Source organism: Gracilinanus agilis, chromosome 4 (assembly GCF_016433145.1).
Source record: "Gracilinanus agilis isolate LMUSP501 chromosome 4, AgileGrace, whole genome shotgun sequence".
Lineage (NCBI taxonomy): Eukaryota > Metazoa > Chordata > Mammalia > Didelphimorphia > Didelphidae > Gracilinanus > Gracilinanus agilis.
This window is the reverse complement of record NC_058133.1, coordinates 254,008,230-254,019,792: the sequence shown is the minus strand read 5'-3', so window position 1 is coordinate 254,019,792 and position 11,563 is coordinate 254,008,230. Positions and strand designations below refer to the sequence as shown.

General features: G+C 37.4%; 1 protein-coding gene across 1 annotated transcript; it reads left to right on the top strand.

The window, feature by feature from the left end:
* Positions 1 to 473: 473 nt before the first annotated feature.
* On the top strand, positions 474 to 1,532 carry LOC123244905 (prostaglandin E2 receptor EP3 subtype-like). The gene has a single exon (XM_044673562.1). The coding sequence runs from the start codon at positions 474 to 476 to the stop codon at positions 1,530 to 1,532; it is 1,059 nt and encodes a 352-aa protein (XP_044529497.1).
* The last annotated feature ends 10,031 nt before the right edge of the window (positions 1,533 to 11,563 follow it).

The window sequence follows — 11,563 nt, the reverse complement described above, 5'->3', positions numbered from 1 at the left end:
TAGATTTAAAGTTCTTAGAATCATATTGTAATCTCTTGGTTTGTTCTAAGATGGGCACTGAAACACTGAGGTGGAAAAAGAAACTTGGGTACATGTTGGAATTGAGTGTGAACAGTACAAACAGCACAGTGAATTCAAAACATTATTGTTTTCACTTTTGCTTGGGCAATTAGGCAGAAGGAGCTCCTCAATTTAGCTGTGGGTGTGTCTGCCCCACCGCAGTGCAGGGCAGGGCAGAGAGATCACTTCCCGGGAGGCTGTTCTGAGGCCGCAACTGACCCTAAGGCTGGGAGGAGGACCGGAGCAGAGCCTACTTACTGCCTGGTGCTGCTGCGCCTTTCTGGACCGTGTCCCTTTCCCATGCAGCGGCCGCTGCTGACCACAGAAGCAATCTAAAGTAGCCAGAGGGCAGCACGGAAGCCTCCGAGTCCTCCCAGTTATTCTGCATCCACCTGAACCATTCTGACCCAGACATGCTGGGATCCGAACCAGCCAGGCAGCGGGGGCCCAACAACACGGACACGTGGACCACTGAGAAAGAAGGCGGCTTCGTGTCAGTGGCCTATCCCCTGGTCATGATGATCACTGGCGTAGTTGGCAACGCTCTCTCCTTGCTGCTGGTGTCCCGGAGCTACCTTCACAGGGAGGGCAAGGGCAAGAAATCCTTCCTGCTCTGCATTGGAGGCCTGGCGCTCACGGAACTGGCCGGGAAGCTGCTCACCAGCCCCGTGGTCATTGCAGTCTACCTGTCCAGGAAGCCCTGGCAGCAACTCGACCCATCGGGCCATCTGTGCGACTTTTTCGGCCTAACCATGACCGTGGTCGGCATTTGTACCCTTTTCATCTCCAGCATCATGGCAGTCAAAAAGATGCTGGCCATCCGTGCGCCGCACTGGTACTCCATCCACCTGAAGACAGGAGCCGCCAGGGCTGTGCTACTGGCAGTGTGGCTGGCAGGACTCGCCTTTGCTCTGCTGCCAATGGCCATCATTGGCCATTACAGCATCCAGTGGCCTGGAACGTGGTGCTTCATCAGCATAGATGAGCGCGGCACCAACACAACCACCTCAGTGTACAATCTGGCCAACGTCTTCTTTGCCTCCACTTATGCCTTTTTGGGACTCACGGCTCTGGTGGTCACCTTCGTCTGCACCCTAGCAACGATCAAGGCGCTGGTGTCCCGCTGCAGAACTAAGGCCACAGTGACCCAAGAGGATATGCGTTGGGTCAGGATCACCACCGAGACAGTCATTCAGCTCATGGGAATCGTGTGTGTAAACTCTGCCTGCTGGTCTCCTTTGTTGATTTTGATGTTGAAAATCATCTTCAACCAGATCTCGACGGAACACTGTAAGATGTCAAACTCCCAAGTGGAAATACCTAAGGACTGTGACTTCTTCTTGACAGCCATCAGGCTGGCTTCTCTCAATCAGATTTTGGACCCCTCGGTTTATCTGCTGCTAAGAAAGATGTTCCTCTGTCAGGTAGCAAACACTGTTTCCAAATGCTCTCCAAATGGACAGAAAGTCTGAAAAGATCAAGCAGGTGGGAGCTTGAGAGAGAACATTTGAGCAGTTCCCATGCTAACTGCTTTTGTCAAAGAGTAGTCTTAAACTTACTGTGAATTGTAGCCCTCTGAGGCATGCTGGTGGAATCCAAGAGGAATAAATTTTTGACATCAGATTAAATGACCTTAAAAGACCCAATGATCCTCTGAGTGCCAAGAACACGCAGTCTTCAAATACAAACAAACTGAAAAATATCTGTAGCAAAAAGGAGGTAGGGTGACAAGGTAAGGGTTTTTGTTTTTGTTTTTTATTTTTTACCTTTTGTAACTGTGCAGTGTTTGCCAATAAAAGTCTTGAAATCTAGTCTCTGGAGGATTAAAGATAGCATAGCATTAATCGAGGTACAAGGCAGTGTTTAAAAGATATTCTTCCTGGAATGCAAACACTTTACATAGGGAAGAGAAGACAGACTGTAGGAGGATGTTTCCATCTTACTAAATCTAATCTAATAAGTTTGGCCTAATTTTCCTCCCCTTGTAACAGGAGAAATTAATTTCAATAGGACATCTGCATTCTGAGAGGTAGTTTGGCAGCCAGCTGCAGACCAGAAAACTAATATTTTTCATGCAAAGTGGTCTTTACTAATTTACTGAACTTAAAAAAAAAAGTCTTTAAAATTTGAAAACCTCCAAGATTTAAAAGGAGTCCTTGTATAAGACAGTAAATTTCTAACTCATTTCCAAATGTGAAATGGAGCCCATTACTGACTCTTAATATGGATCTGCAGGTTTCCTACTACCTTCACTGGCCTGACACTCACCCTGAAAAGAATAAAACAAAATGGCTTCAGAGCCCCTCTGAAATCGCAATAGTGCAGCAAAACCACAAGTGAAAAAATGCCTGTGTTGCTCTATGGTATAAAAATGAGTCTCCTTCAGAGTCTGGTTGATGTGGAAGTAAGGGCCTTGGCAAAGGTCAGGTTGCTCCTGTAAGTACTGAAAAGTATAGGGGCTGAGTCCAGTAATTATCTGATTTAAACTATGCTTCTTCTGGCATTACAGTTTGTTGCTGCTACCTCCACTGCTTGAAGACTATATCTCAGGCATCCTGAAGAATGGGGTTTCTGCTACTCCATTTGGTTTGGGGGAGATGACTGTCTTCTTTATTTCTATCCTTCTTTCCCTGGAGTGGAGGCGTTCTCACATGACAGCTGATAGAGGGGGGATATGAAGAGGTCTCTGGTTCAAGCAGCTATAGCCCTGACTCTGGCCCCCATGTCCTCATCCTGTGTTTTCATCCCTTGAAACTGCCCTCCTCAATGCCTTTGGGGTAAAGTACCCCTCCACCAGACCCATGCCACCACCACAGGGTTGAATGACAATACAACCTGGAGAAAAGATGAGAAATACCAAGGCTTCTTATATTTGATGATACTAAGGAATATAAGTGACACTTTTCAGTATCCTATTGCTAGCATTGTCTCACCCTCTCCCTTTCAAACAATTACTTTCCTTTCCATTTTTTCTATTTTTTAAAGTGACTCCTTATATTTTAATTAACAGAAATATCAGGTAGATAAAAGATAGCCCTTCATTTGGTCCTACTTATGTGCCTCCTGTTTTTATGAAGAGAAAAAATGAAAGACTGGCAATAAATCTTCCATGGTACATAAATATAAAGGGATGGAGATTTAGGCCATTTTAATTATTATGTCTCTACAATGCCTAGGAAAAGAACTGTATTGATCTTGTTTGGTGTTTTTTTTTTTGACAACCTATTTTTTTTTTATTTTAAACCCTTAACTTCTGTGCATTGACTCATAAGTGGAAGAGTGGTAAGGGTAGGCAATGAGGGTCAAGTGACTTGCCCAGGGTCACACAGCTAGGAAGTGTCAGAGGCCGGATTTGAACCTAGGACCTCCCGTCTCTAGGCCTGGCTCTCAATCCACTGAGCTACCCAGCTGCCTTATTGATCTTGTTTTTGAATAACTTCACAAATTTTTCAAGGAGAATAATAACCCAGGGCAACCCAGATTTCCTGTACCAGGACATAAACATGTTAAAAACGATAATATTGAAAGGGTAAATGTAAAAAATCTTCAGACAAGTTTACTCCCTTCATTTTTCTAATAGCCTACTATGCTTCTGAATGAGAGGAAGAGGGGAAGTATTGATCAAAGAAAAATCATAGTCTTGAGGCTGGCTGAGAGGAGGAGGTGAGGGGAGAAATGGTTCCATCCTCATCAAGACAAGAGCCATCCAAGAGCCCATAGCTAGACTTCTCCTAAACTAAATACTCCAACCTATACACTACCTACCCTTAGATTTGTGATTTAAAAATAAACATACATAGCTCCTTGGACTTCTGTTTTTCTATTCAGTATAAACGCATTCAGGAATGCATATTTGCTCTTAAGATGTGCTTGAGTTATATTCCATCTTTGTACTTCAGGACAGCTGTGGTTATTAAGGTCTTTTTTTAAGGAAGTTTGTATTGTCATGAATGTCCTCTCAATTTGGATTTTTAATAATACATTATGTATTGCTTTCTTGATTCTACTTCACTTTTCAGCACTGCATATGTCTTCTCATGCTTCTCTATATCCATTATATTTTTTGTTTCTTACAACTAAATATTACTTCATAAAACATTATGAAGTAGTAAAGAATTAAAAAAGAACTTTAATGAGACCTATTTGAGCAAAGCCATATCAAGGACATTTAAGAATGAAACAGAAAGGTGGACAACAAATATGAGGAATGAAAAAGATGTACAAAGATGTTTACAACAAATTTTTGCTACAAAGGACAATGGGGTGTTGCCTGAGAAAGTGCTACTAAAGAAAATAAAAATGGCAAAATCCATTGGATGAAATTAACCATAGTTTAAGTATTTCCATGCTGGAACAAATCTGGAAGATTTTGAGAAATCAATTCTCATCTGAAAGAAAGGGCAGTACCAAAGACATTAAAAATATGACCTGTTATTATTGATCTCCAAATAGTAACTGAGAATATCAGTAAATCCTCAACTTTCTCATCTTAGTAAAATTTTATTGAGAATAATTTATGCATTCCTGATCAAAACATGAACAGACAGATTTTAACATTTATTATTTAATTACTGACCATTGCCAAAAAGACTTTATGAAGGAATATAAAGGATATCCTAAGAGAAATATCTGAAAAGTCTATTCCTTACCTTAATATTTTATTCTTTTCCCTTGTACTATGACTGACCCAGAAGCAAAAAGTGAGGGGGTACTAATAATTTAAAGAGGGCAAGGAATAAACTATAGACATGGTCCATGAGGCACTAAGCAGTGTCAAGATATTTAGAGAGAATCCCCAAGGGCAGTGAGTGGACTCATAAATGATGGATTTATAGGGAAATGGAAATAAATGATGTACGATGGGTTGGCATAGATTGTGATCTTTAACATAAGGGTGGAAGAACAATTTCTAATTAGATTTTAATCTTGTTCAACTGCACTCAGAAATATTATTGTCCACTACACAGCTGACCTACAAGTTTGATACATCTGCCCTACAGCATGATCATTTTAATAAAAATGTTTATATGTATACATATATGTGTATATATGTATGTATTGAGGAAGAAAGTAAAATATTTAATATTTCATTCAAATTTCGGAAGGGTAGTTTCTTAATGACAGTTTAAATACCTTGTTGACAGATGCTTAAATACTTTAGAATCAGTATAATGAATAGAACAGATCCTAGAATCAGGCAGGACTGAATTCAAATGTGACAACAGATACTTACTAGCTTTGTGACCCAAGACAAGTCACTTAACCTCTATTTGTCTCAGTTTCTTCATCTTTAAAATGGCAATAACAACATTATCTGCCTCCCAGGGTTATTGTGAAGATCAAATGAATTAATAATTGCCAAAAAGTGCACATAGTAGGCCTTATGTAAGTGCTTATTCTCCTTTCACCCTCTCGATCTTTTCCCTTTTGAATTAACTTTAAGATTTTATATATGTATTTGTATACACATATATATCTATATATTCATGTATATATGTATACTGTTTCATTGGCTAAGTAAATTTTAAGTTTAATTATTTTTCTCTTTATTTCTATTACTAGACCATATTTTTTCTTCTACTTGGTTTCATTGGTCATATTTCTAATTTTTATAGTTTAATTCCATTACATTTATATACAAAAATTTGTTTAGTTATTCCATTACCTTTAGAAAACCTGACCTGGGATGAGGGAGGAAATTGTAACTCAAATTATTAGAAATAAAAAAAATCAGTTGAATAGACAATGAAAAGAGAGGAAACAATAATATTAGCCGTAATAATAATTGGAATGCATAATTTGGTACAAGAAAAACTGAGAATTTAAATAAAATAGTTGACTATTTTTTTAAAAAATATAAAATACTAAAATTAATAAAAGAAATGAGATCATATCCATAAATCCATTCTAAAACTAACTTTGTATAGGTAAATTCAGCCCACTTAAACTCAAGAGTTAAAACTCCAAACTTCGGGCCTCCTTTTTATTTTGTTACTTGTTTTTGCAACAGTAAATATAATCTTTATTTCATTGGCATCACTTCTAAGCTTATATCTTCCACAGAAACTCCTCTATACTCTTTTTTACCAGACCTCCCTAGGTTTATTGAAATGAACTTTTTAAATCTTCACTATAATGTGCTCCAATCTCCCTAAAACAGATTATAGTTTAGGGATTAACCATTGTATCTCATTCTTCCTAACATTTCATTAGCTGGAAATTCACCTAAAGTGCCCATACTTAGAGTACAACAGTCCATTTATTCCTCTCAACCAGCCCTCCTATCCCCATCCCCAACTCCATAATCTTTTTCCAGTAAGAATTCAAAAAGATGTTCACACTGAGCTGAATCTAATACAATTAAGTTTAAAATCTTATGTTTAGATTTTTTAAATTCACAGGCAAAATATGAAAGAGGCATAGAAAGATAGGAAATCATCTGAAAAAAATTGTGGGGAGGGTGGGAGAAAGATTGATCACTTTTGATTCTCTTCCATGCATTTACTAATAAATTCCTACTGTTAAAAGGATTTTTATTAAGTTACTCTGTCTCGTTAAAAGGCAGAGCAGATAGCCCATGCCTTCCATCTCTTTAAGAGACCAACCATAAAAGGAAAGAAAGATAAGTTAGGTGACTCCATTTTCTCTGACTTCCTTGGGAGCAGAGTTTCTGGGTGATTCTCTCAGACAGGAAGATCTGACAATTACTTTGAAACATTTACTTGAGAATTAGAGATACACATAAGAATTTGAGAAAGAGTCTAATTTACTGAGAGCTTCTCTCCCTAGTTCCTTGAGAAAGAGTTGTCACAGGGTTTCCCACCTCCTGTTTCCTATCCCTACCTCTCCTCCAAATAAATAAGGACACTGGTTTACCAAACTGTTCTGCAACTTTTATCGAATTCTACCAGTAAAATTTACCTACAACACTACCAAGTATTTTCTCAATAATCATTCTGTATTCTATGACATAAATGAATCAATAGAAATTTTGCTTCCTAAAAAATGAAAGTGCTTTGAATCTCTTCATTCATTATTTTAATCTACTAAGCTTTGAATTAACTAGAACCTATGGTTTCCTAATAGATGATTATCATTACATTATCCTGATCACCCTCCTCTAGATACTCTCTAGACTCACAATGTCTTTCCTAAAGTATAATATCTAGAACTGAATAAAACATTCTAGATGAGATCTCTCCAGCACAAAACAATGGTGGTTATCATCCTAGTCCTGGACACTCTGCCTTTCAGTGCTATTTAAGAATGTCATAGTTAGCCCCAAAATGATTTGCTTGATACAAAAAAGTAAAATTTATAATTTTTTTTTATTTTTCCTTTGTTTTACCTATATAACCCTTCTTTGAATTTCCTCTTCTACCAACATAATATAACCTTTTATTATATCTTATCTATATAATCACAGTATCCTTTTAGTATTTTGTCTTTCATACCTCTCATTCATTCGAAATACTTTACAAGATTAATCTTTCTAATACACAAATGTGATCATAGCATTCCCCTGTGCAAAAATTCTCAATGGTTCCCAATGGTCTGCTGCATAAGACTTAAACTACTTAACAGGAGCTTGAAATTTCTTTAAAATCTGGATCACACTGTAAGATTTCAATTAATGTTCAATACTCCAAGTATTATATTTTATAAAGTTTATTAATAATCGCTTGGAGTAAATTAATAAAAATGAAATAGAAGTATAAAAATGTAATTATCTAACAAAAATAAGACGATATGAATAAATTTTCTTGCCTCTCCTAAAAAAACCACTTCAGCCAGCCATGATCACAAGAAGAGAGAGAGAGGCAGGGCTACCCAAAATATATATCCTCTCTATGTTAGCACATAATGTGAGAAGGAACATGGAATACTGGGAATAGTTGTTCTAGGGTTCAAATTTTAATTCCACAATCTCCCCTATGATTCCCATGGGAAACAAGCATATAGAATTTTCCCAGATTTACATGCCTAGTTTTCCCATGGAATCAGACACATAACCAACTTATATCTCTAAAGATTTTCAACTAGAGGTACATGCAATATTACACTTTCTAAGGGGAATTACAATAATAAGAGAAAGAGAATAAAACTAATGATTGCTAGGTGAATTGACAAAAAGCCAATTAGGGGCATAAGAGTATACATTCAAAATAAATGCGTTGAATCCCCCACACTTCAATTTTCACTACATCCCAAAATTAGATCCTTTGGTGCAGTGTGTGGTTTCTAAACGCATCTTCATGGCACCTTCTCCAAACAGTTCACTTTCTGGATTCGGGGAGGTAGCAAGTTTCTTATCCTAAAATTAGTCTCCAACAAGAAATAATTTTATAAATATAGAATTTTATAACAATTACACAATCCCCCCTGAAGAGGGTGTTGACAAACACACAGATCACCCAGGGATACATGGCTAAGTTATGAGGTAATGTGAATCAATTGTTAAAAGGAAATCAAAAACATTTAAAAAACATATGGAAGGGAAAAAAATCAAAATTAAATAGTATATAAAACTTCTGAGTGAACAAGAACAAGCCCATAGCAGGTCCTAGAATCAGGGCCCAATAAAGTGATATATGTCCCATAAGCCTGTAGGACCACTGCAGCAAAATGGACTTACCCAATCAGCAGCCAGGACTATAGAAAATTGCCACATTATGAAGGAGAAAGAAAAAGGACTAGATTTTGAAACAGGTAGGAAATATCATTCCCTGGTCTGATTTTACCTTCGTTTACAGGGATAAGGAAGCCAAAATTATAGTCAAACCAAGGTACATTGTCTGAACCTGGCACAGGGAAATCCTGTGTCTGACATTGTCAAACAGCTGCTTCCTTGATCCCCAAAACAAGTCCTCTGTCTTGGTGCAGATTCTCTTCAATCCCACCAGTATTGGTTGGTCTCCTTGACCTTGTGCTTCTTGGCATTGTATAATGGCTCTTTTGTGATCCCTTCTCCTGGAATCAGACACAATCATTAATCAAAGTCCCATAACATTTAACAATTAATGGAAGGTTTCCATTGTCTAAAGCTTTGGGGTATGTATTAATATTAGGGCTAATGGATATTGTAAACTTATATTAGTGCAAAATTAAAAAAAACCTTTAGTACTGGTAACATGTACTACAAGTACAAAAAATGAGATAAAAAAGAAAAATCAAATACTAAAAAAATGAAAAAAATAATCAAAAATATATAGTTCACAATCCATGACATACTGCATTTGCCAAAGAGAGGTGCAATGCAAAGGTTTCTCACCCAAAAATGAGATCCATTTCCTTTTTAACTTGGCCATGATCCACAGTGTGAGTGCAAATGATTTTCACTGAGGAAATAGATTATCTCCAGTCCATGTATAGGACAGTACAAATAAAAAATAGTAGGACCATGCAAATAAAAACAGTGTAACAGAGCATATAGCTAATAGCCAAAACAGTAACTTAAAGTGACATAGTATAACAGAATATATTAGATTAGATAAATATGTGAATTTAACAAACAAAATTAAATCTTAAAACAATCAGCAAATATAACATATGTGACAGGATACAGTCACTGAATTCAAGAGTCCTTTTCTCCAATTTCAATTATTGCTTGGAGGGGAACAAACTGAAAGAGTTAACATCAATAAAACAATGGAGCTTAAAAATTTGCTTCCAGACTCTTTAAAGTTTCTTCCCCTTCCCAGTATCATCATCCATCTAGATTCCTTTGATCATACCTCTGGGGTTCCCCATACCCACACTGGGCATAGTGTGGATGAATACCATATTGGGTGTCTTGCAGAGACTGGGCAGGCTGAAATAACAAGGGGGTGTAGGGAGATGAATCTAGTAAAGCTTTTTACATGTATTCAAGGAGTTACTTGATCTTTGGAAGCTCTACTTCATGCTTAATAAATTTTTTTCATTTTATCTGATTTATTGAAGTAATTGTCTTACATAGCTGGGTATAATGTTTCTTTCTAACCTTTGCCAGGACCTGGCTTTTTTTTTTAATCCCATTTTCCTAGCCAGACACTGTAATCTTTTTCCCTGTGGAGGCCCTAGAGCTCTCAGATGGTACTAAACTGCTGATTTCCTTTGCTATCTTCATATATGGATAAAGGTGAAATTGTTTGACTTCACTCTAATGGCTTCTTTAGTATTCATTTACTTTAGTGCTTGAGGGATTAAGAGGCAAATAATTATTCTTATCCTTTTCTGGTCACACTTGTCTTGTCACTTAAATACGATGAGATATCAGTGATAGTAGCTTAAAATCATAGGTATAGTCTCTCCACATACATTGGAGAAATCTTCAATGCTCTGAATCAATGCCTGAAAGAATAGTTGATATACTGAAAGTCTAAGGAAATATCTTAATCAAGGCAGCCAGGGTTTACTGTGTAAATTCACCAGTGGTGGGTTTCTTGGCATATGCTCTGGGGTTGTAGCCACTGGCATAGGCTTCTCTGCCTTGCCTTGGGTCTCTCAGAACTCTGGTAACTTGCTCTGAGAAGAAAGACTGTGAAAGGAGAGAGGAGTCTTTTGGGAGCAGACTAGCTCTATCAGCAGAGTTATTTTTAGTCTGCCAGTCTGTAGAATATGAGTTAGATAAACTTTCCAGTATTGTTCACTGTCTAATTTTCTCTGATTTGATTATGGCTTCTTCAGAGGTTGAGTTTTAAAGTCTTTTTGTCTACTCCCACACTGGGCCATTCATGGTTCACCAGTCTAAACTACACTCCCTCTAGGTGGCACTAGAGAGCAACATCTATGAACCCTGTTTCAGGCATGGAATCTTGGAGTGAGAGACAAGTACTGCATTTTGGCTTATGAAGATTTATAAATTAGAGCAAGGTAGACAAGATAAAAGTTAATACTACAGTAATCTTTGGCGGACAGAGCCGCTTCTAATTAGTTGCTTACAAAATGTTGGTTAACTTTGAACTTAATGAGGTTTAATAATCAGTATATGCTGAAGTTTGGGGTTTATCTCTAGAGGCTATCAGTGGATCTGATCACTACATTGCTTATTAAATTAAAACATTGTGACTAAAAATGGTCTTAGTCTTAGATTCCACAGTCTTTCTCTCCTATAAAATCTTCATAAGCAACCTGTGCTCCTTTTTGGGATTCCTGCTTCTGTGTGTTGGCACTAACTACTTGTGAATATTTTGGCTGGGTCCCATTCTTTATAAGATTGCATTGCTGCAGCCTGATCATTACACTAATACACATTTTGAAAATCATTTCTTCTATCTTGGTAATCATACCTAAATGCATTTCCAAACCCATTTCCTCTAAAGTCATTGTAATCATTGTAGTCTCTGCCTTGGTTGTATTATATGTGTTTATAATATGAATTGCCCCTGAAATTATTGGGATAGAAACCTCCATTCTGCCTAAATACCTATCCCCAGGATCTACAATCCTGCATCAGGTGACCCCTGTGACCACACATATAATACCTGGGACCTTGTTCATTATAATTCCTTTGTGGGCTTTT

Bases quoted from the DNA above. Each gene is read 5' to 3' on its own strand.
- LOC123244905 (XM_044673562.1), top strand. From the start codon at position 474: ATGCTGGGATCCGAACCAGCCAGGCAGCGGGGGCCCAACAACACGGAC.